This window comes from Thermobia domestica, chromosome 16 (genome assembly GCF_964235325.1).
Source record: "Thermobia domestica chromosome 16, izTheDome1.hap1.1, whole genome shotgun sequence".
In the NCBI taxonomy this organism is placed as follows: Eukaryota; Metazoa; Arthropoda; class Insecta; order Zygentoma; family Lepismatidae; genus Thermobia; species Thermobia domestica.
This window is the reverse complement of record NC_137469.1, coordinates 17235824-17262117: the sequence shown is the minus strand read 5'-3', so window position 1 is coordinate 17262117 and position 26294 is coordinate 17235824. Positions and strand designations below refer to the sequence as shown.

The 26294-nt window shown below is 37.3% G+C and overlaps 1 protein-coding gene across 3 annotated transcripts in view; it reads left to right on the top strand.

The window, feature by feature from the left end:
- The window catches only part of LOC145672931 (very long chain fatty acid elongase AAEL008004-like), a 103807-nt gene that overhangs the window by 70534 nt on the left and 6979 nt on the right, over positions 1–26294 (top strand). For all 3 annotated transcript variants that reach the window (XM_081742151.1, XM_081742152.1, XM_081742153.1), the window contains exons 3-7: positions 4939–5129; positions 8052–8129; positions 17755–17811; positions 21328–21433; positions 23402–23538. In XM_081742151.1, the coding sequence (XP_081598277.1) occupies positions 4939–5129; positions 8052–8129; positions 17755–17811; positions 21328–21433; positions 23402–23538 (569 nt within the window). The remainder of the gene's footprint in view (positions 1–4938; positions 5130–8051; positions 8130–17754; positions 17812–21327; positions 21434–23401; positions 23539–26294) is intronic.

The following is a 26294-nucleotide window of genomic DNA, read 5'->3' as shown; positions in this document are numbered from 1 at the left end:
CGTCACTTAATAAAACACTTAGACCCCCTATTTATGAAGTATGAATAAAATCAACTGAGTTATGTTTGACCAAATCGTCCAGAAACAAGTAACCTCGAAAAGTAAACTACTCCTTCTGATTTTTCTTCCCTCCAGAGAAATGACATGCTACACTACAAATTTTTTAGAGATATTGGTATATGGAAAATATATAAAATTATTTTGAACCGGTTTCAAGAAATTTAGAATCATATACTTTAATCCGGCTAACAACACCATCTGTGTGTCTAGAAGAGAAAACTAAGACGTTCTCTTCTTCCACGGGATGTCACGTGTAGCAACGAACCTAACGTGTTTACGTGCGTGATTTATGTTGAGCACACTTGCTCATTTTCCCGCCTCACTTACCTCTTATCACAAACGCGAAACGTTGCAAATTGAATCAGATGAGACGTTGCAAATCGAGGCTTATTTAGGTAGTCGTGCTTTTTCTCGATTTTTGCTGAATGTTGATTATTTATGATAATAACACTTTTCCATGGGTACAATGATATCAAAAATACCTAAATGATGTGTGTGTCACCATTCCCAAATTGTGGGGAATCGGACTAGAATTTGAAATTTCTCCAAATAATGTTGCTGCAGTACTTGAAAATGGGTGCCTTTCTTACTATTTTGATGTAAATGAATGGTATTAAAGGGAAAAAATTCAAATATAAATAAAAAATAAAATAAATCGGTAGTTAATGAGTTAAGTTTAAAACTATATATAATATTACTAGCAGCGTTCACCCCGCTTCGCTGCGGTCACCCCGGAACGCAATAAACTTTGTTACTTAGATAATTTTTACTTTTTCGCTTTCAAGTGATATGATAAAAACCATAGAAGATTGCAGTAAATGTTAACATTATATCGCCTGTCATTTATGTTAACCCGCCCCGCTTCGCTGCGGTCACCCCGGAAGTTTTCGCTTTCAAGTGATATGATAAAAATCATAGTAGATTGCAGTAAATGTTAACATTATATCGCCTGTCATTTATGTTAACCCGCCGAGTGACACGGTCATGCGGGTTGCATATAAATACGTTTATTTTTACCTATGATGAACTAACAAAGGATTTGTACGTTATGGACACTTGAATGGTCAATTATCTCAAGACACTGGTAATTAAAAATTAAAGTGATATGATAAAAACCATCTAGGGTCCAAATCCTAATAACCCCCCAAAAATAAAAGAAATTGGTTCAGCCGTATTAGCGTGATGAGGTAACAAAGGATTTGTGCGTTCTCTTTTATATATATAGATTATCGCTCGAAAATGAAACAAGTGATCCGGTGTTAAATTTGGCCTTACTACTCAGAATATCTCACATAGTCACTACCATATAAAAACTTACATGTTTACACTATTATAATTTATATTATTATTACTATTAATAATAATCCCATGCCGTAAATGTCGCCAACACCTAGTGGCCCACTTGCCGGTAAATGTCGATCGTCGTTGCAGCGACGCGTCGAAGGACTGCCGCTAGTGCGCCACTGGCTGCAGGGTTTCGTCGAGTCGAAGGAGATTTCTAGAGTCGGGGTATTGAAGTTACCACCGCATAGCAGCGAGAACTTCATTTTGGTCCGCGCTTCTTCGATTTGTCGCGGAGAATCGCGAAGGGACCAACACGAACTATCGCAAGTCATGTGCATGCGGTTATTATTATATATTATTTTTTCCTGACGAATTGTTCCTAAAGTGAGCTACGGGGGTCAATAATAACCCCTGCCTCTACATCATGAAGTAAAAATCTTGAGATGAGTGCGTATAATTGTATGGATTTATATGACAACTGTAGCCGATCATTTGAAAGTGAATATGGGAGAAACATGTAAATAGACGCGCGTCATTTTGTTATAAAATTACATGGTGAACGGATTTTATCTAATCTCAAACGGTTATTGTCGAATATACACGGTTACAGGAGCACTCTGATTAGTTAAATTAGAAATACCTCAACGAGCCTCTACAAGCGACACTTTGTTCATCGCCTCTGTGGCCAAGTCGAAGAGCACGCGCCTAATATTTCAAAGGTTGGTGGTTCGCGCCTACTCTAGGATACGTTTTTCTTTTTTTACTTTTTTAAAGTGTTTTTTTTTTTTACTCTCCTTAATGTAACAAATTACGCATATAGGCGATTTAACATATTTTGGGGGAGTAATTTTGTTGTTCATTGGCGTTTCTTCGCGTCTCTGCCGCTGGTGGTATAATTTTCAAAATGGAAGTGCGGCCACCGCAGATCGTCGCTGCGAGGCTGCCAATTTTTGGCGAGATATCTCTAGTTGCCCATTGGTGGTCCTCCAACGCCTACGGCATGGAGAATAACAAATCAAACAATGTTTCACGATGGTGTGGGCATTTCGTAACATGTGTCGTTAATCAAAAAAGTTGGAGATAACGGCTCTAAGTAATTTGGAAAGATGCCTAATTATAAAGGTAACCAAGAAAGTTCTGTCGCTTTTTGTGGAGGTCTTGTTCAATTGGCCTTCACACCGTAAGTTCAATGCGAATGGAGATAAGGCGAAGGTCAGTTGTTGGTGTGAGTATATCCAACGTACATCTGGTTGTGAGAGTTCAGTTACACCGTGAAATTGCGTCAGGACAGAGTGAATATGGGACCTGCACAGAGCATTATAAAGGCGTGTATGCTGTACTAGTTCAAACTAGGGTCAAACGCCGCTGCAGCTAGGCGGAAGACATGACAGGCCTTGGGTAAGGGTGTCGTGACTACGCGGATACTGCAGCGGTGGTATAACAAGTTTAAGGACGGTGACGAAACACTCGAAGAGGCAGCACTTGCCGAAAGACCAACGCATGTACAAAATAAATATCTTTAGGCAGCAATTGAGGCGAACAGTGACCAGAAATGTAAGGAACTGGGACTACAATTCAGTGTGAGTGGAGAAACATTCGGAAGCACCTCCATCAACTTGTTCGATGGGTCCCACATGATTTGACAACGGGCCAGAAGGCGACGTGAGCAGACACCTGCGTTTCTTTGCTGTCTCGTCTGAGGAAGAAGCCATTTCTGGACAGGGTGTTGAAATGTGATGAGAAGTGAGTCCTGTACGAAGCTCCACAGCGCCATCATCATTGGTTAGCATCCCAAGAACTGGTTCCAAAACAGCCGAAACCAGCACTGCACCAGAAGGTCCTCCTGTGTGGTGGACTGCTCGCGACATTGTGTATCGGGAACTGCTACCAGTTGATCAGAGTATCAATGCAACTATGTACTGTCAGCAGTTGAGCTGTGTTCAAGAAAAACTCAAAACTCTGGAGCCAAGACTTCTGAATCGCAAAGGGGTCCTCCTGTTACAGGGCGACGCTAAGCCCCACGTGGTTAGGATGACCTGGGACACCATTCTACGCCTTGAATGAAAAACACTATCGCATTCGCCATACTCACCGAGCATTGCACCGTCCGATTATCACCTGTCCCATTCCTTGGACAATCACCTTAGAGGACGCCAGTTCATATCTCTAGTAAAGGTTCAAAATGCACTTTATACCTTCTTCGCTTCACAGCTCACCAATGTCTACCGCAATGGAATCCATGGCCTTCCAGAACGTTGACAGAAAGTCGTCGATGTTGATGGGGACTATTTTTGATCTTCTTGGTCCGTCTTAGGTGGCATATCGATGTTCGAAGGTGGTGGGTGAAAGAGTGATAGAACTTTCTTGGTTATCTTTATACATTCCGAATATTTGTATCTAGGGAACGAATGAGGTTTTTTCTTTTATTTACCTAACCTGTTTGATAAACATGTATTTTCATCTCAGTTTGAAACATTGTTTTATATGCCTTATTTAAACCTTGTTCGTTGAAAAAAGAATTGAATTTAAATATTCAGTCTACTTCTAGAATGTCATGGGTATGAAACACTAGAAAATTGGAACTCAAAACATCAACAAATGCTTGATTCTGATTGGCCGAAACTAGATAATGTAAATGAATTTTTGCTTGTAGTTGGCCAGAACTATTCTATAAGTTACGTATGATTTGATAAATGACTTTTCACTAATAAATGCGATGTACATAGCAAACAACGAAGTGTTAAAAAGAACTCAGGTTGTCTACAAATGTTAGCGTGTTATGTCAACACCAAAGTCTTCGCTTTCCTAGTGTATCAGAAATATCTCAGGCGTTAGACAAGCTTGTTGACATTTGAATGTAGCTTTTTTAAAACGCTGTTAGCAAATGAGAGGACTGCATTTGTTGCCACCTCTGTGCATACATTTATGTTAGTCTATCTGCCACCTGCTTGCACCGCAGTGCGTCTGCTCAGCCACACCTCTTTACCATATGACAACGCCGCGTCACAGCTTGTAGTTCATTGACTTAGGCAATATGTCAACAAGTTTGTCCCACGTTTTAACAACTAATCATAAGATTTTTTTTTGCTATGAACGAAGCTTTATGCGGTATATATGGCCTTTATACCAAGTAACGAACAATGAATTATATTTCTTGTAATCCTTCAAGAAAATAACTTTGTAAGAATCAAGGATGTTGTAAAATAAAGGATCTGCTCATACAGCAAAATCGTGAAGCCATACGTCACAGTTTCACCACACCTACTCTGCCCACTTCGCGCCACTAAGATCGCGATGTTTTGAGCCAACAATCATGATGAAAACGAGAGTAGCCAATCAGACTTGCCGGATCAGACGATGCTCGGTTGTTTTTTTGGCTTCATTGAGTTCATATGTTGAAGATACGTATGGGCAGATCCTCTATTTTATAACATCCTTGGTAAGAATATTCATTTCTTGACATTTGCATGAATAAAAGTGCTGCCATCTGTTGTTTTAATAGTACACAATAGTAGCTATAAACTTGCAATTTTCATTGGTGCAATTTAACGAACCGCCACTGAGTACAACTCTTAATTTTGCTTTACATTTCAGATCCCAGAACAAATAATTGGTTTATGGTCAGTTCGCCAATCCCATGGCTTACTTTAGTATTTACATATGTATATATATGTAAATTCCTGGGACCACAACTGATGGCCAATAGGAAGCGATTTGAAATAGACACACTGGTCAAAGTATACAACTGTGTACAAATAATGTCAAACTTATTACTTTTCTGTGAGGTGAGTTCCGTTTATCAGTAACTTCGTTAATTGTTTACTAGGTATTCTCCGTAAGGATTCGGTTTGTGTACAAGTTGCTTGCACGGTAACGACATTGTTTTGGCATCAGGTAGGAGGCAGAAAAGTTAGAAACAATTATTTAGCCTGACTCTGAACTGTTAGAAATTAGCGGGATTGTCAGCATGTCTTACGTTCATAATAAACATTAAGAATATTTAAGTTTTGTTCAGGTTTATGCAACCCGGATTTACTCTTTAATATAAGATTACACAGGGTGATCCATAATTATGTGTACTATTTTTGACTGACTGTAGTAGCCCTATTTGTAATTCTGGACAGAAAGTTTCGATATGGCAACACTGTGTAGTCTGAGAGTGGGGATAACGGTCATTGGACTTAGAACCGTTACTGTCATACCAGTGCAAGAGTGGCTGAAGAAAACATTCCCAAACTGCTGGATTGGTCAACGTGGGTTTGTGGAGTGGCCAGCTCGATCTCCCGATTTAAATACTACCAGGCTTTTTTTTCTTATGGGTTGTTTTAAAGAACAAAGTGTATCAACATCAATTAGTACGCAATTTGGCCGAATTACGGGAAGCTATCACAGAAGAGTTCCACAGGATACCAGTACGGGGTCTCTCAAGTTGCTTCTGTCAACGTTTCTCTTCACCTCCAGACATGTTTCGATTTAGGTGATGCGTTAATGAACCATGTCATAGAAAACATAAATTAAAATTCTTGTAATAAAAGGTATGGGAGTAATGTGTTTATATTCAAGTTATGCTACTAGTTTCTTTACCGAAGTCTTTGAAACATCTTACGCCTAATGATGGGTCACCCTGTACATTATTCCTAAAATCTTTCCTGGTAATTTTTTTTTATTATTTACTGACTATTACAAGGTTGTACAGGTACATTATTTGAGTGCTCATAAAATTTTAAGAAAGGAAAATCAACATTTAAAATTAGTCCAAGGACGCCAAGCTCAAGTGGTAGAGCGTTGGCTTCGCATTCGGGAGGTCGTGGGTTCGAATCCCGCTGCCGACCATCCTGACTGAGGTTTTCTAGGGTTTCCCTCAGTCCTACCAGGCAAATGCCGGGATGGTACCTACTAAACAGGCCCTGGCCGATACCTTCCCAAATCCTTTCCATTGTTATTGTTGTTGTTGGATATCCGGTGTAAAATGGCCTCTGAGCTGTATCTAGTGATTGTTAAATAAATAAATAATAATAAATAAATAAAGGTATGTTAATAATTATTGACAAAAAGGTCGTTATTAAGAAGTTAACTTCAGTACTAACAATTTTCCAAAATTAATGTAAAAAATAATCCATATTTCGGTTTCTAATAATGCCTTCGACATCAACAGTAAAATTTGATAAAGTAAAGTTCTTAGTTGAATGAATGTGTAACTTTCAGACCATATCTTAGGTCATAAATTTTCATGCCTTCTTCAGAGTACTAGAAATTAATATTAGAAAATAAAGATAGAACAAAAACAGGATTTTGCAAATGGGGCACGGTGGCTCACTGGTAGAGCGCTTACTTCTGGTGCGTGGGGGTCTCTGGTTCCATCCCCGGCCAAGTAAGTTTGTGGTTGACAACATCGTGTTCGTGGGGTTTCTCAATGTTGACTCTTTGTTCCAATATTGAAACAATATCAAGACATCACTCCAGCTTTACGTAGCAGCAATACACTGGCTATTGGCCGAGCTGGAAATTTCTGTCATGTGTTCCAAAGGTCACACACAAGATCTATCACCAAGGAAAAATTTCGTGCTAAATCTATGTTAATAATAATAATAATAATAATAATAATAATAATAATAATAATAATAATAATAATAATAATAATAATAATAATAATAATAATAATAATAATAAAAGGTCTGATTTCCCAACTGTTGCACTTGTATTTTCAAATATGTTTCATAATTCCAGTTTCCATATTACCTATTCTTGCGCACCGTTCTTAACTTGTTGAATGAGATACTATTGAATAGTTCTAGTGTGATCATATACTTAAATTATCCATACCAATTCCTGTATAGTGATAATTTCTCGTATACGAGGTGTGTTCGAAAAGTATCTAACCTTTCCCGCATAAACTAATGAAGCACGGGGCTTTCTTCAGTGTAGATGTAGAGGGAACACTCATGCGCAGTCGTGATTTTTTTTCCCGCCAGCCGCTGGCAGTCGATCAACGAATGAAGACGTATAGTGAACGGTTATTGGATTTCAGGTTTTTTTTTTTTTTTTTTTTTTGTAAAGTGAGAGGAAAACTTGAGCAGCTATATTTCATCAAATTTTGGCAAAAACTTGGCTATACCCAAGCGAAAACCATTCAATCGGATCGGAACATTTAATTTTGAACGAGAATCTGGGCATGAGAAGAGTGTCCGCGAAATTTGATTCAGGCTTTCATCGCCATACACAATATTCCTCTGTGTCGTCAGTCTCCCTACTCACAGGACATGGCTCCATGTGACCTTTGATTATTTCCTAAGCTGAAAATGGCACTAAAAGGGACCCGACTTGAGTCAAGAGAAGACATCATACTGAATGCGATTGCACGTTTGCTTACCATTCCAAAAACTGGGTTCCAGAAGTGTTTCCAATAGTGGCGTGAGGGCTGGGAGAAGTGTGTGCATTACCAAGAGACTACTTTGAAGGGGATTAGTGTTTGAATTTTCAAATCAATAGGGTATTGCCAATCAAAGGTTCGATATATTTTGAACATACCTCGTATATGAATGGAAATAAACTTACAAGGCAATAAAATACTCAACCCCTATAAGGACTACGTTTATGATGACTATTTTTACGCGACCAATATATTGAGAAACCTTTTTTTGTTTTCATAATTATGAATTTTTGTTTCAAACGTTTTATTACTATTTGTTTTTATTTTTATGTATCAGGTTTTCCACACGTTATGGCTACGAGGAATAAATATTAAATGCCAAACTGTCGACAGAACCACAGAGTTGGGTTTACGGGTAAGTCCTCTTTATTTCTAATACAATTTTATAATAATTATACGGTATACAGGGTGTTTTTATTGATCTAGAAAAGGCTTTCGATCGCGTGAATTGGGAATTGTTATTGGAAGTTCGAAAAGAAGGTTGGGTTGGAATGGAAAGATCGAAGACTTATAAGAAACTTGTACAAGAACCAACAAGTAAGTGTTGGAATAGGGGAGGAAATGACAGAGGGGAGTACAATTGAAAGGGGACTTCGACAGGGTTGCTATCTCTCGCCCCAACATTATTTAGTATTTATCTAGAAGAGATAGTGAAAAAGAGTCTACATACCGAAGACTGCATTTCTTTAGGAGGTAGAATGATTAGATGTATATAACTTGCCAATGATATGGTGCTTGTTGTGGAATCAGAAAAGAAATTCAATAAAATGTTAGAAAACTTGAGGAAGGGCTGTGAAGAATATGGGAAGGAAAATAAATGATACAGGGTGTCCAATAGACAATACAACCCGGTGTTTGGGATAGTAGAACTTTTGAACCTGAAGTGATACACGAATAATGATTATGCCAAAATGAATCCTCGTTCATGCATATATTTTTAAACTAGGAAGCAACGATTAAAGTACACTAGGGACCACATAGTGTTGCCAGATGTAACCGAAGGTGTAAATCAATTCTTTTGCAAAACATGTAAATTTACTCATAACTCATACGTATGGTTGTTCCGACGTTAATTATCTGTTTGTAAAGTTGGAGTAGCTTGGAAACTATGGACCAGTAAAAAGAATTTTTAATTTCCACCGATAACTAATTGGATGAGGCCTCTGTAAGGGGAAACAAGGGAAATCGTAGTTTTCATAAATTAACACTCTAAATTGGCAGCTTTGCTGATGTTTCAGTGCATTAAAAGGTGTGTTAAGGATCTGTCTACATTATGCAATTCCTGAAAACAATGAAAACAAACTTTGAAATTTATTATGATAAAACGTTTACTTATATGCACCCGGCAACACTACTACTATCAGAAATGAGTTACCAGCTCTACAGTGGATGCTGCGAGTGTCCCCTGTTTTGATTCAAACACTGGTTCACACGTTTCATCAGGTTGGCAACAACTTTAGGAAGATTAGAAATGTTAATGTTCTCATTGGAACTGCGAATGTTCGTTTCCAGGTCTTGAATAGTTAGAGAATTGTTCTTGTATACCTCTTGCTTTAAATAGCCCCATAGAAATGAATAAGTCTTGCCGTATACATGTAAGTAAAAATTTTATCATGATAAATTCAAAGTTTGTTTTTCACTGTTTTCAGGAATTGCATAATGTAGACAGATCCTTAACACATCTTTTGATGCACTGAAACATCAGCAGAGTTGCCAATTCAGAGTGTTAATTTATGAAAACTACGATTTCCCTAGTTTCCCCTTACAGAGGCCTCATCCGATTAGTTATCGGTGGAAACGAAAAATTCTTTTTTGTGGTCCATATTTTGCAAGCTACTCCAACTAAGCAAACTGAAAATTAATGACAGAACATCCATACGTATAAGTTGAGTGAATTTACGTGTTTTGCAAAAAAAAAAAAAAAAAAAAAAAAAAAAAAAAAAGATTTGCACCTTCGGTTACATCTGGCAACACTGTGTGGTTCTTAGTGTACTTCAATCGTTGATTCCTAGTTTAAAAATATATGCATGAACAAGGCTTCATTTTGGTATAACCATTATTTGTGTATCACCTCAGGTTCAAAAGTTATGCTATCGGGTTGCATTGTATATTGGACACCCTGTAGAAAGACAAAAGCCGTGGTGATTGGAACGAAGGGGTCGGTGTCAAATATAAAAGTAGGAGGGAAGAAAATAGAACAGGTTACTAGTTTTCTATACCTCGGTAGTATTATTAGTGATGATATAAAATGTGAACGTGAAATAAAAGCATGGATAGGAGTGGCGAAAGGAACCTTTAGGAGGAAGAACATACTATTTTATGGGACCTTAAATACAGTAATGTGTGTGTGAAGAGAATGAAGAGAATCAGCTGAGTTGAGCGGAAAACGAGTGAGAGGGTGTTAGAAATGGCGGGGGAGAAAAGAACACTTTTAGATATTATTAGGAAGAGGAAGAGAAACTTGTTGGGACTTGGCTAAGAAGAAACTGTATCATGAGGGACATGCTAGAGGGTATGGTAGCAGGAAAAAAGATGGAGCGAGCGGAGAAGACTACAAATAATGAACGATATCAAAACAGAGAAATCGTACATAAAGACGAAGAGGTCAGCGGAAGACCGTGGAGCATGAAAGCTTGCCAGTTGCGGCAAGTGACCTGTCAATAATGGCAGAATGCCTATGATGATGATGATGATTGTACGCTACGTATATTTTCTTCAACTCATGTGAAACAAGGAGGCACCTCTTGGCTGTATCATGATACGGCAATAAGCTTTTTAAGATTAATTTCTAGGAACTATGGAGCCAAATTCTAAAAACAAATAGTTAAGAAGATGAATGGACAGATATGTACTATTTTTTTAGGCGTATAAGGTGCTCAAAAAAGGTGTATAAGGCGTATAAGCAGAAGGAAAAGAAATATATATCTAAACTGATTCGAGCAAATAGTACTTATTTTATGACAAGTTGTTCACAGCGCAAAAGTCGCTAGATTTGTAAGTCACCAAATCGTCATTTCAAAATCACCAAAAAAGTCGCTAATCGGAAAAATTATTTTTGGTCGCTATCCTGGAAGGCAAATCCCCTAGATTTACGACTTTTGCCTCCAAATTGGCAACACTGATGACAGTTGCTATGTAGTTGCATGTCTATTGTCTCTTACCAGTGGACAAGATTTTTCCATGTTTTCCTCATTCCTTGGCCTTCAAGGGAGTTTTGGCGTTGGATCATCCTCATTTTCGCGTGTCTTTCCAGTGTTGCCAATTTGTTGGCAAAAGTCGATAAATCTAGGGAATTTAGCTTTCAGGGTAGAGACGAATAATCAATTTTCCGAATGGCGATTTTTCGGTGATTTTTAAATAGCAATCTAGGGGCTTACCTACGAATCTAGCGATTTTTGTGCTGCAAACTTGTCCTGCTGTAATCATGCACTGTTATTTAGTTCCAAGAAGTTTGATATGCTTATTTTACGTTTTTTTAGTTTGTTTTAATCAGTGAATATGACAAGAATTTGTGCAAATATACTACTTGTGTACCCTTTCACTTAATTTTCTGTTACCCTTTGCCCTCTAATGAAGAACAATTCCAACTATCTTTGTCCTTTAGTTTGAAGAACTTATATTGAGAAGCATAAGTAATACATCATTTCCGATAGCCAGCCGACAAGTGCAGAAATGCGAGTTAAAAATAAAGTGGGTATTACCATAACAATATATTAATATAAAAGCTAAAATTGTACTTACATATGGCTAAGTCTTGTAACCCACCCAGGCAAAACGTGAATTGACGGTATTGCTTCAAAATAGGAACAAAAGTACCAGATATAGGAAATGGTTGGTTGCGAAATTCTCGAATTCAAGGTTGGCTGCGTCCTGTCAACAAAGACATGACTAGAGCACATGGGCGCCCAAATGGGTGGCGGGGGCTCGCCCCACCCCCCCTGGCTCACGAAAATTTATACGTAATACAGCAAACTACGTATATTAAATATGAGAAAGAGCAGACGTAATATAGCAACCACATGGAGATGGGCACCCTAGAAAATTTTCTTCGGGCGCCCCTGATAGAGCATATTAGTTTGTGTGATGGTAGTAGCAATGAATAGACCTTGCCCTTTTGGAAACGCAAGTTACAGAGCTAAGTACGAAAGTTGACAATAGTGAGTTGAGTTGAGTTGATTTTGAGTTTAACGTCCCGTTCAGCAGCGAGGCTATATGAGACGTGGACCTACTGATTAACGTGGAATCCGAACCACATGAGCTCCCGCCGGGAATCGAACCCGGGCCTCCTTGACAATAGTGAATACAGACAAGAGATTTCAGGAATAATTTTTGGCAACTTTTCTCCAAAATTACAATGTTTTGATCTCTCGTTTAGCGTCTTTCTATGTAAACGTTTTGGCAACACTGAGTCTTTGCAATGTTTTCGCTACTGTAACATTCTTGAGACTTATATGTTTGAGGTGGAAGTTGGCTGCTTTTTGTTAAAATTCAGTTACTTTATGAGTGCATCTTGCGTAATACAAGATTATGATGGGGCCGCGGTGGTAGAGCGTTCACTTCGGCCGCATGGTACCCCCGGTTCGATCTCAGCTCGCGCCAAGTGGGCTTTGTGGTGAACAAACACCATGTGCATGAGTTTTATCGGGATTCTCCCTTTCCTCCCACTTTCTTCACTCTACCATTTCATTCATTTCTCATCATCACCGTCTCCTTTAGCCTAGCCGGCATAACTGTGGGACGTAAAACTCAAAGATTTCATTTCATTTTAAAATTATGATTTTTGTAACTTTTCCCTTTCATTATTTGGCAGCAGTACATGTTTGCTTGCCATCTTTACTTGTGTCTGTCTGTACGCTATAATCCTTTCAACACAAATATTATACATTTTTCTTGAAATTAATTATCCTAGGTTTTACCCGGAGAATTTGCGTTTTTTTTTTTCATCATAATGTCCCTTCTCTATCGTATAATTACGTTTATCGTTACTGTCGTTATTGTAATTGAAGATTCTTATTGCTGCAAAGAATTTCCATGAGTGGGAAGCGTACTGCGGGTAGATCATAGGAAAGTCATCATCTTTATAATTGTGAAAGAGATTTGTATTATTATAGTGTTGGAACACAGGTCAATAGCTTTGTAGATGGAAATTTTTGAAGGTCATAGAAAAAAAATCTGTCAGACCTTTTACATAAGTTAAAATATTATACTTAAAAACAAGTTGAGTTTCGTTTCACAATGTGAAAATTACAGTATATATTTAAAACTACGTAATCAGGGCCGCCGCGTAGGTTTTAAGCGCCCGGGGCGAGAATTCTCAGGCGCCCCCTCCCCCGCACTGTGTTATGAAAAACAACCACAGTTTATTCTGTACTCTTAGATTTAATAATAGCATAGAAATATATAAATATTAAAATCCAATCTGTAAGTGACAACAAAAACTGTAGTTTTCTGACTTTCGCTAAAATCCATCAAATTAAACTTTTTTTCTTGTGATTAATACCAATTTTTCAGTAAAGTTATCATAGCGTTGGATAACTTAAGTAACTTTCTTCAGGTGATGTCTAATTATTTGTGAGCATTTGCTTCAATTCAATCCTACATTTATAATTTATGTTCAAAATCAAAATGTGCGGTTTGTTAATGTTTGTTCTACAAGACTATGTTAACGATACGTTGTTCCAAAACATGTAGATCCCCCTAGTGTAAGGATCATATAATGATAACATAAAAATACTAATAAATTACAATATAAATTAGCAAAATTAACTGCGTTATGACATGTACATACTGTATTCAAACACTAAATGGCATTCTTCTGACTTTTCTGTGAGAAAATGTGGACAATACCTATTTGAAATCTAACTTTCTGGTTTCATCATTTCCAATAGCTAGTATGGCCAATGAATTAAGTCTTTCCTGGGCCATTGTTGAGCGTAAATACCCAATCTATTAGTTGAGCATTTCTTTTACGGAATAGGAATATAGAAATGTTATTGAATTCTACTGAAGTTTCTTCAATTTGTATCAAACTGTCATACGGATAAGAAATAAGTAGTAACAGATCTCGGTCAGCTTTCCACGATAACATCTCTTCTCACAGAGGGCTGGACATAGTTCCAGTTGAATAATCGTAGACGATGTTTTGCATTACCGGTAATTTTACTTAGCCGTAGCCTGATCATTAATAAAATATCTCAATTAACATTATTAAAAAAAATCATTTGCTTAAATGACAGAAGAATCTGAATTAGCCTATTTGAACTTTGTTTCTTTGTAGTCCCGGCGCCCCCTTGGTATCGGCGCCCGGGACAATCGCCACGATCGCCCCACCCACGCGACGGCCCTGAGTGTAATATTCTAACCGAAAATAATAATTTATTATTAGTTCCGGTTTCAGTCAAGGGAAAGATGGAACTTATTTTGTGAATGTAGAGTCAGCATTCACAAAATAAGTTCCATCTTATCAAAAAACGCTTTTTCTCTATCAAAAGTTTTACTACAGAGTATCCTAAAGAAATGCAACCCAAACTTTGAGACCAATTTATATATTTATTATTTTATTGATAAATCATTGCTCAAAATGTGCGAGGATGAGTTATACCTGTAGTAATATTTTTGCTGGAACATTGTTGCCAGAATGCATTTTTACTTAAAAAGGCGTTTTTTTCTGAATACTTAAAAAATAACTTTTACAACTGTCAACGCTGGACAACAACATGCAGTTTTTGCCCCATGCTGTAAATATTGATGCGTACTAAACATTTACATTAAGAATTACCGCGATTAATTCTTTTTTTTTCCCTCGCAATTGATAAGCAATTTGCATTTTTTTTATTTTCATTTCTGGTCATTTAACAATTACTTATATTCAGCATTACAATTTCTCTTATTGGTTTTATTATCAAACTATTTCCATAAACAACGCTAACTTTTGTCACTTTTTTTTTCTATCATCCTTACTTCAAAAAATATACTCAATCAAAATTTGGGTTACATTTCTTTTACTTGTGCAAATCTTATAGCTTCCAAGACTTTGTATAACGTTACAAGAATATTACTTTCTCGTCCTTTATTTCGATTTTCTCCAAAGAATAATCAAGGACCTGGTCGGAATCAAACTTGGCATCTACTTGACCTTGACCTGCTATTTAAGAGAATGAAATGTTATGCTGTACATATTGTCGGTTTCAGAATTATGGGTAGTCAATAATTTTGAGTCATATACGAGGAATGATCGAAAAAATGGTTACAAATCATGAAACTTCTATGTTATCCATTGTAACTTAACGAAAATTTATTTGTAGATTAAAACATGTCTGTCTTGGTGCAGGTTTGAAAACTTCGAATTATGATCTTTTATACCCGATAAGCGGACATTAAAATGATGACTCGTCTGGAAAATTGTTCAAGGGTAAAAGTGAGGTCAATATTGCTGTTCCTGTGGGTCAAACTTGCTGACATTTAAAGGCAGATTGTTGAGATGTATGGGGAAGGGTTAAGTTTCAAAACAACATGTAGGGAAGTGATGTCTTGCCTTCAAAGAAAGATGGACCAATATTCTTAATAACAACCTGGGATACAGCGGTAGACTCGGTACTTCAACCCTGACGTTATGCTCGGAACGACTAGAGCAACCCTACTACAGCCCTGATCTAGCCCCAGTGACTTTCACCTTTTCCTTGTTCTAAAGCAAAAAAAAAAAAAAAATGGCTGGCCATCATTATCTGGCATCTAAAAACCACTGCCTCACGTTGGCTACGACAACTTAACGCGGATTTCTATGCAAATGGTATAGCAAACTTTATCTACCGTTCTGATAAGTGGTTCAATAAAAGCTGTGATTTCATCGAGGGCTATTGTTGAGTGCTCATCTTCCAGATATGTCTCACATATAAGCCATAATAGGCTTTGTAACTTTTTTTCCGATCATTCCTCGAATTATTAAAAACAAAAACAAATAAACAAAAGAAATGCATCGAACTCACCCGATTGGGATCAAACTTTGCATGGTAGTTGACCTTGACCTGTTAAATAAGCTTGTGAAATATTGTTAAATAAGCTTGTGAAATATTATGTTAAATAAGCTTGTGAAATATTATGTTAAATAAGCTTGCGAAATATTATGTTAAATAAGCTTGTAAAATATTATGTTGTGCAACTTTATGGTTCCTAAGTAAGGCTCAATCAGCGCTCCAAATGAATTCATTAAGGATAATAAAACGTAATAAATATAGTTGGACTGAGCTAGTGTTGGACATACAAAAAAAAATCCAATGAAGAACAATGTTTTAGGATAATGCGTATTTTACTTACAAATTAAGATGGGTTGCCATTTTTTAAAGTTGGTTGTGTTGGAATTTACCTAGGTAGTAACTCTTGCAGGAAAGTTTCAGCACACTAAGGCAATTTGAAACGTACATCTACATGTTAATGTGGGATCATGCAGCCTTGATAGCGAAGTGGTTGTGCTCATGCGTGAAGTCGTGGCAAATGTGCCTACTTCGGACTAACCTCACTCAAACTAACGCTCACAACATCATTTCGACCTCACGTTCACTCGACCTCACACTCACATCGTCAACTTGACATCACGCTTACTCGACTAGCGCTCACAGCATTATGACCTCACGCTCACATCTTTTCGACATCACCCTTACTCGACTTCACATTCGAAACATCCTTTCGACATCACGCTCACATCATTTCCACATTAAGCTTAATCGACCTCACGATTACTCGTCAACTCGACATCACGCTCACCCGACCTCACGCTCACAGCATAATCTCGAATTAAGCTCACACGACCTCACGCTCACTCGATCTCATATTCACAACATCCTTTCGACATCATGCTCGCTCAACCTCACGCTCACATCGTCAGCCCGACAGCACGCTCACAGCATCATCTCGACATCAAGCTCACACGACGTCACGCTCACAACATCATTATGACCTCACGCTTACAACATCTTTTCGACATCACGCTCGCTTGACCTCACATTCACAATATCCTTTCGACATCACGCTCACTCGACCTCATACCCACATCGTCAACCAGACAACACGCTCAACCATCCTCACGCTCACAGCATTATCTCGACATCACGCTCATTCGATCTCATGCTTACAACATCCTTTCGACATCACGCTCACATCGGCATGTCGATATCACTCGACCTCACGCTCACTTCACGCCGATCTCATGAGTTCGGGCACCTCTGGTCATTGGTTCTTTCCCAGCTCGCGTCAAATGGGCTTTGTGGTGGACAAATACCGCGTGCGTGGGTTTTCTCGGGGATTTTCTGTTTCCTCTCACTTGCTTCATCCCACGATTTCGTTCAATTCTCATAATCACCGTTACCTTTATCTAACATGGCATAATCGTGGGACATAAACCTGTAAGATTTAATTTATTTTTAACATGGGATCGGAACCATATGAGCTTCCACAAAGAATCCTACCCGAGTCTGCTACACGGAAGAAGTGAATGCTAACCATATAGGACATTGCCATATATATATATATATATATATATATATAAACAAGATTATATGAACAGAATAAAATTAATGTACTGAATATATTTGAAATTTATTGTTATGGTAAAAATCATATTTGGTGACACAAAATATGAAATTATCAACTTATGCAATGACAATTGGGCGTTCAGAGCACAACAGAATCAAATCAAATTACCAAAGTTGTGACAGAAAGAGTCACAGTTCGTACAAGACGGTTAAATATACGTACACGAAAAATTAACATTTACTTACATTATAAGAATTACTTACAATATCTGGACATAAATCTTTTAAGTTCTGAAAGGAGCTTCTGATAGAGATCTTAAATACGAAATATGACAAAAATGACCAAAAAAAGATGGACTTGATTCCTTTGTGCTCTGAACCCATCAATTGTTGTTACTCTTTCAACGTCGATTAAGTACTTTGAAAAATTGATATTTTCTTTCTCTATTGCAGGAAGCACGAGCATGTTGGCTTTACTTTATGTTGAAGATATCGGAGCTCTTAGATACTGTAAGTAACATTGCATATTACAAAAACTTTCACCTTTCTGGGAAGCTTCCTATAGAATTAATCAATAGTTTTATTTTATTTTATTAATTTTCCTTATTATTATTATTATTCCTGTCGCTACGCCATGGCGCGTCCTCAGTTGCATATCGAAGAGAAGGCCTCTAAATATGGAGGTTGGCTGCGAATATTAGGGATGCGCACAATACAAGATTTGTGGCTATCTCGACTCGAAAAATGTATATTTCTCTATTGGAAGAGCCGTGTCTTGACTCGAATTTTGTCAGGAAAATCCTGTCTCGACTCGTCTCGTGCGCATCCCTAGCGAATATATTGAATAAGCAGTCGTGGACAAACGACAAAGGTTGGCACTCCAGCTTGAGGGGTTGGAGTAAGGTTTATTCTGTAAAAATAAATAAATCGCCCCCAAAAAGCAGAAAGGTGCTAAGCGCCATTCTCCTTGATTTCCAACTAAGTGCATATCCTGACTATTCATGTTTAACGTTGTGAGGAAATGAGACAATATGAACGGTCTGCAGTGAAAACTGAATTCTAGAAGAAAGAAAGAATCGGAATTAATTAGTGTTTCATTTGTTTTTGTTCATCTCATGAGAAAATTTCATTTTGGCGCTTAGCACCTTTCTGCTTTCTGGAAGTGAAATAAAGAATAAAAGAATTAAATGTACTTGCTCAGAGACAATCCCAGAAGTTTCGAACCAGGACTGATAACTTGGCACGAGTAAAATGGACATGAGATTTGGAACACAGAATATTAGGTCTTTGAAGGTCAAAATTGATAATATATTTATTGTTATTTGAAAATAATATGAAATTATACATGAACCATTTTTTTCGGTGGCCCGCCATTTTCTCGTCAACAACGAGGTATCTCTCTTTCGTCAACAACCTATAAAATCCTTTCACACATTTCGTTAGCAAGGTAGACCCCATACGCAGATGAAATTTAGAGATTAAGGGTCTTCACTACAGCGAAATTAACTACCGCTAATTTTAGAGTTTTTCTGTAATATCTTCAAAACAAATCAAAATATTCGAAAAGCAGAAACGTAGTGAACTAGACAATACAATTGTGCATGTGATACCTTTACCACATTTCACTTACCTGCTTTTGGTATGCCGCTATTTACAGAACCCGCAAAAAATGCTAGATCTATCTACAGTTGCAAATCGAAAGCAGATAGATGAGTTGTGATAACGGTATCATATGCAAAATCTTTTTGTCTAGTTCACTACGTTTCTGCTTTTCGAATATTTTTATTTGTTTTGAAAATATTACAGAAAAACTCTAAAATTAGCGGTAGTTTAATTTCGCTGTAGTGAAGACCCTTAACAGTCCAAATAAAGAATGGATGTAGGGTTGTCATTTGCCAATTGTCAAATCGGTATTGATTTATTTTAGCGAGAATATCTGTTTAAAATCTCAGCGTGTGTGTTTTATAATTATTTAATGCACGTCCACAATTTATTTCCAGATTCAAAAAACTGAAAAAAAAAGTGTGCGTTCTAAAATTTTCGCAGTCTATATTCACCTATTATCGCAAAGGGATTACCGTATAAAAACATTAAGGTTTAAATATCGTATATCATGATAAATTATCTTATACCTGACAAGCCTAGGCTGCGATAACAGTAAAGATTGGCACAGTATTTTGTTACAACAGTAAGACACCCCTATCTGGTGTAAAATGAACAAACTGCAGTGCAATATGTTTCAATCGAGTTGCAGAAAGCCATTCACTGCAATGATTTATAGCACAATGAAATGTTTTGGGTTAATCCAATTCAATACGAAAACACAATGCCCGATTTGATCATTTTTACATGTTATCTTTAACCCTTTAAAGACTTCCACTTTTTTCTAGGTAAATTTTAGACTTTCAGTCAAGCAGCTATTGCGTCGAGACTATTTATCGTAGGATCATGGTTAATACCTTGTTTTGTTTGGAATGAAGCTGTGTTTCCAACTGTATCAGTCAAATTTCCCTAATTTGTACCGAAGCTAATAAAATCCCACCCAAAGTGGGGTGAAATTTTTTTTTTTTAAAGTTCTGTTTCCCGCGAATTTCTCCTCTCCGGTACACGACACGGACGTGCGAATGCTACCAAAACACTTTGCTTCATTCCAAACAAAACGATGTATGAACCATGATCCTGGGTAAATAGCCTTGGTGCTAAAATTCATTTACTATTGTTACCCCGACCCATTTTTTCCCTAATCTATTGTCATTCAATAAGCTCTAGTGTCAAGTCTCTTTATCGTAGGATCATAGTTCGTACCTCATTATATGGTAATAAAGCAATATTTTCCCCACTGTGCCACTCAAATTTCCTATTATCTACCAGAAGTGGAAAATTCCAGCTCAAATTGGGAAAAAATACTTTTGTTGGGAAAAAAATTTTTTTCGGGAATGTGTTCCCTCAGGTACATGCTAGCGCCACGTGGTATAGTTTGAACCGTTGCTTCGTTACAAACAAAATGAGGTACGAACCATGGTCCTACAATGAATAACCTTGACGCTAGAGCTTATTGAATAACAATACATTAGTATTTATAACCCAAAAATGGGAAGGGAAATTTAGTAAATCAGCTGTAGCATCAAGACTATTTATTATAGGATTATGATTTGTACCTAATTTTGTTCGTAATGAAGCATCGTTTCCAATCGTAACACTTTCATGTCCCTATCATGTACCTGAGAGAAGGAATTCCCGCATAAAATGTATAAAGAAGCAGCGGGAAATTCAAATTTTCAAAAATTCCATTTTTCGGAAATTTGTCTCTTCAAGTCTCTTCAGGTGACAGCGCAACGGTACTGGTACCGTTGAAAACGTTGTATCATTACAAACAAAACGCGGTAGTTACCATGATCCTACGACAAATAGGGATGACACTGTAGCTACTTTACTAAACACATTGACTAAAAATGTGTAATAGGGGAAAAATTCAGAAATTCTTTGAAAAATCTCTATTTGCCCTACGATCATGGTTTGTACTTTGTTTTGTTCAGAATGATGCTAGGTTTTAAACGGTAGTACCACTGACATGTCCCTCGTCGTTACCATTATATATAGTCGTATTTTAAGTCAAAAAACTACAGGATTTACGCATGTAACCTACGTTTTTACGTACACCACATACGTTCTTTTTTTCCTGTGCATGGCGTTGGATAATATGCACAACTGATTAAATATTTTCACTATGAATCTATTTGAAGTCCTATTCCAGGCGCTAAGGATCCATTCTCCCTGCATGGGTAATGAGAGATTTTTTAACTTCCCGGTATAAGCTATTGCACAAAATAAAAATATTGACCTCAACTATCAAACCTTAATTTAAGAAGATGACCCCGTATTTTTTTAAATTACTAATTTAAGGGGTGGGTGGGGGGCGGGAATTCTCGTCTTATAGTCGGATATATATGTTATCAATATAAATCAACTAAAGTTATCTCATTAATCTTTGAATAAGTAATCAAGATAATTAATTTATAATTTCAGATATTCTTTGTTATGAGGAAAAAGCAAAGTCAAGTTACGTTCCTACATTTATATCACCACGGAGGAATGGTTGGACTCGCATGGGGTATCACTAAGTATTTTCCAGGTAAGAAATAACTATGAACTTGTAAAAAAAGCTGGAAATAGATTTCTGTCACTTGAAGAGGGAATGCGGCGTAGAACCGAAACGCCATACGACCGAAACGTCAGCTCAGAACTGTTTCGGTTCTAGGTCGCTTCGTTCCTAAACCGTTTCGATCGTATGAAGATTTTCCTCTATATAAATCTTTAAGACAGTGATTATTAATTAATATTAAGTAATTATAAAATAATGTTTTACTGTTATTATTTCGATTGCATCAGGGGCGGATCCAGGACATACTTCTGGGGGGGGCGATGGGTTGTAATACTGCTACTTAGAGATACTTTTAAGAGCACCAAACTCTGGGATGGTTTTATTTATATACTTAAAATAAGAAAGTTTCCCCTGCTGGTGGGGGAGGGACGATTGCCCCGATCGTCCCCCTGGATTGTATACAGGTTTTCGAATCTATGCCGTTTCGTTCGTACACCGTTTCGGCCTATACATGTAACGACCTACTTAAAGATACAACAAAGGGATTGGAGTGGAAATTGAAACCTATTATTGGGACGCTAAATTTATACCGGAAGAAACTGTTTCTCACTTTCTGTTACCATTATCGCTCTATGAGAACACTATTAAAACCAGGAAGTAATACTAGAACCCTGTTCCTTGGCCTAGTGGCTAGCAGGTGGACCTTATACATCTTGGTGGGCCTTGGTACATATGAGCCCCAGGTTCAATTTCCGGTTCAATTGAACAAATTGTGATGGTTTGTATTCCACCACTCTTGTCTGATATAGCCCCACGGCCTACAACCGACGCTAAAGTTCAGTGAACAGCAAAAACAATCTTAAGTGTTTGATCTATTACGACTGAAACCGAAACATGTTCTTGAACTGCTGATTCCATATCAAAAACATTTTATCCTTAGTTTGTTTAGTTTTATTTTATGAAAATAAATATTACAATGTTTTGTTCGGTAGAGTATAATAAAAAGTCTGGGAACCTTTCACCGTCTTATTATAAAAGTAATGTCTTATAAAATTTACAAAGTTCTTGTAAATAATACAAAGTTGATAAGATATTTTCCTGTGTGGAGACAAAACTTTAACACACAAAAAGTGGCTTCAGATACAAAAGATAAAAATGTCCTAGTGCACATCGGCGTCGGACGGTGATTCAAAGGATATCTCCCTTACGCATAGCAGTTTCTGGAGATAGTATAGCTAAGGGTTGGCCATTAGCTCATTGCAACCTCCGGAGTAGGTATTATAGAAATACTACTTTTCTTCATGAGTTAGGATTTAAGGATATCTCCGTAACCCAAGGCGGTCTCGGGAGATAGTTCAGGAAGGTTAGCGATCAGCACTGGAACTGATTCCTCCGCCCACTTGACGTCCTCTTTTATGAATGTTCTCTGAAGGGGAGGTCCGTGAGGAGAGGCCATCTTCAATTTCCTTCCGAACCAACTTTGTGTTTTCCTGGTATCTTCCTTCCATCGTCAGTTGCTGATTATGTTTTGAACACAATAACACGTGTTCGTGGTTTGAAGCATGTGTTTGTAGTAAGTGGTTACACTTAAGGGTACGGAACCTTATAGTATTGAAACCCAAGTTGAAGTAGATTTTTTTATCACTTTTTTTTATGAACTTTTAATAAACGTATAAGAGTTCAAATGATATTTAAAACTCTTCCTAAACTATACTTCTTTCGTGAATGAGATCCCGACAAAGTGCTTTCTGTGTACGTGGTTCCGAGATCAATTTCGGGAGGGAGTATTTGTTCGGAATACAAACCCCAAGTAGTGTTTGGGGTCCTAGTTTAAACTGAAAGTTCGTCTCATATAGCCTCGGAGCAGAAAATTGCATTAAACCTCAATGAATTGACCTATCAAAACTTCATTTTTGACTAGTGCAGATAGTTACTATTAGGACATATTCCTATTTGACCTATTAATAATTAATATTCTTTTTCTCTCTCTCTTTTCAGGTGGCCAAGCATGGTTGTGTGGATTAATGAATACTTTTATCCACGTTATTATGTATTCCTATTATCTCACAACAATGATATACCCTGGATTCAAGAACAAACTCAGCTTAAAGAAGTCTCTCACTCAGATGCAATTGGTAAGTGACTTTGAATGAATTTCAATTACTTAAATTTCATTAGAAGTATATTTAGCCCACCCTGAAATTTTGGAATTGTCAAAAAAATCATAATTGTTCCCTAGAACTTTTGTAAATTTGGATGGTTTAATTTGTCCTTTTAAGAGTAAAAAATGCCAAAATTCAAATTTGAGGATTTTGACCTCATAGACTATACTTATATTATCTTAACGCTTTGAAACTTACGGACAACTTTTACTAGGGGTGTACTTGAACCTGAACCCACAAAATGGGGATGATGTATATATTTCCTGCAAGCTTGGGTCAAGGTAAGATCAAAACCGGTTACCAAATTGGGGAGGTCTCAAGCATTCCGCTTGAGGGCAGCATGTTACTCATTTTTATTAAAATCTTCAAGCGTGTCCATAAAGCCCTTTACAACCCCCGAAAAATCTGAAACGGCGAGACAGATACGAAAACAGAAAACATGTCTTTCATCATTTCAAAAATACAGTGTATCAACGTAAAATAAATTGTCCCAGGTTCCCAAACGGGATCTAACTCAAAATTTTTAAATGGAAAGGGGCTTCAACTTGCATATTATATGAAAGTTGGTGTTAAATAAAAGAAGGTAAATCAAGTCGCGACTCTCTACGATAAGCTTGTGCAAAATAGTGGTGGGTCAAAATACAAACACAATCTTCATTGTAAAGTCTATGGCATTCGTATGAATCTGGAACGGTGAGATAGGTGTAGAAACAAAAATACGGATGTGTCATTATTTAAAAAGTATAATGATTCAAAGTAAAAAAAAATGTTCCAGGGTCCCTTGTAGGGTCCCAGATAGGATCCAACTCAAAATGTTGAAATGGAAGGGAAATGGGAAGTTGAGAGTCGTATGAAAGCTGATGTTAAGTGAAAGAAGAGGAAACAAGTATCGACTCTAGGTGATAAGCCTGTGCAAAATAGCGCTGGGTCAAAATGTCAACACAAGCGTCATTGAAAAGTTAATGGCCACTCATATTAATCTGAAACGGTGAGACAGGTGTAAAAACAAACAAAAAAAGACTAGAATGTATCAAAAGAAAATAGAAATGTCCCAGTTTCAACAGCAGGATCCCAGACGAGGTCCAACTCAAAAGTTTCAAATGCCAAGGGGGGTAAATAAGCACATCATACAAAAGCTCGTGTTAAATGATACAGAATTGGACAAGTCTCAACTGTCGATAAGCAGTAGAAAATGGCAGCGGGTCATTTCCTTTGATACATTCTAGTTTTTTTTTTTTTTTTTTTTTGTTGGTTTTGTTTCTAGACCTGTCTCACCGTTTCAGATTAATAGGAGTGGTCATAGACTTTTTTTTTTTTTTTATCAAGAATCGAAACTTGTTTTCTCTTCTTTCACTTACATCAGCTTTCATACGATACTCAACTTGAACTCCTTTCCATTTCAACATTTTGAGTTGGACCCCGTCTGGGATCCTGCGAGGGAGCTTGGAACATTTTTTTTTTTACATTGAATCATTATACTTTTTAAATAATGATATATCCGTGTTTTTGTTTTTACACAATTTGCAAACACACTCAATCGACGAATTAATTAGTCTTATAACTAATCTGTTTAGCTATCATACTTGTAAATGCCTACAATTTATTAACTACTGATTCGCACTTCATGTCAAACTGTAACTGGTGGAAGGAATGCTTTATTTTTTTTATTCATAGTTTCTGTTAACGGAGTGTGTAAATGGATTTTGAATTAAAATGATTTGCGTAAACTCATGATATACCTATCATACTCTGGGTTTTGGCTGCCCTCCCCCCAGTTTTTACATTGTATATTCACCACTGACCTCTGTTAGTAATCGTGTACATTGAACCTGGCAAGGAGGACTGAATTTAAAAATATCTATGAATATTGAAATAATTTTATGGGTAGAGTCAAATAATGGACTGGGATTTATTCCTTCACCAATTTATTGTAAAATAAATTCTTTTGTGTCTACAGAAGTTCTAATAACAAAGTTTCTCTATAATGACCAAGGTTTGCAGGTTGTAATGTTCTGTACGGGTAACCCCTTAGCTTCATAGCAGCCTCCAGGGTTCTCAAGGATTCGGTTCTAGGAAACCTCGGCTAATAGCAGCCTTTGCGAGGTTCGGTACAGCCTAAGTTGGACCTCTTAGCTTCATAGTAGCCTCCAGGGTTTAGTTGTGGTTAGGAGAACCCCTTAGCTTCATAGCAGCCTCTAGGGTTTACGATAGTTTGTGATCAGTTGGTTGACTGATGCCAGGTCCTCCGTGGTTCCTCTTTTATGTGTCCTCATCGGGTGGCTCGTCCTCCTTCGGATCCTTTCGTGTGGTCCGTCTTCTTTCGGTTTCCTTCGTGTCTTCCTCATTAATGTATCGTCTGCTTTTGTAAATAATGGCATGTTTGTTATACATGTGCTTTTCTTGTGATGTGGGGATCCTTACAATATAATTAATATGGTAAGAAGTTGAATGTTTTACGAAATTACATCTCGGTATACAAGTAGTGTATTAGGGATCGTGGTGAATCAATGATAAAGTACTGAATTCTGGTGCATCTGGTCACAAGTTCGATTTTTTTTTTTTAGTTAAGGAGGAAGAGACATTATATTTCTCTTAGAGAGAATTCGAGTCTATGAGTAATAGATTTTATCCTCCTGCCTCTCAGACGGTTACGCCCTCTCTTTGGCATGTGATTCTTATATACAAAATAGGCGCAGGAAAAGGTGTGGGATGGGCTAAGGAATATTCTT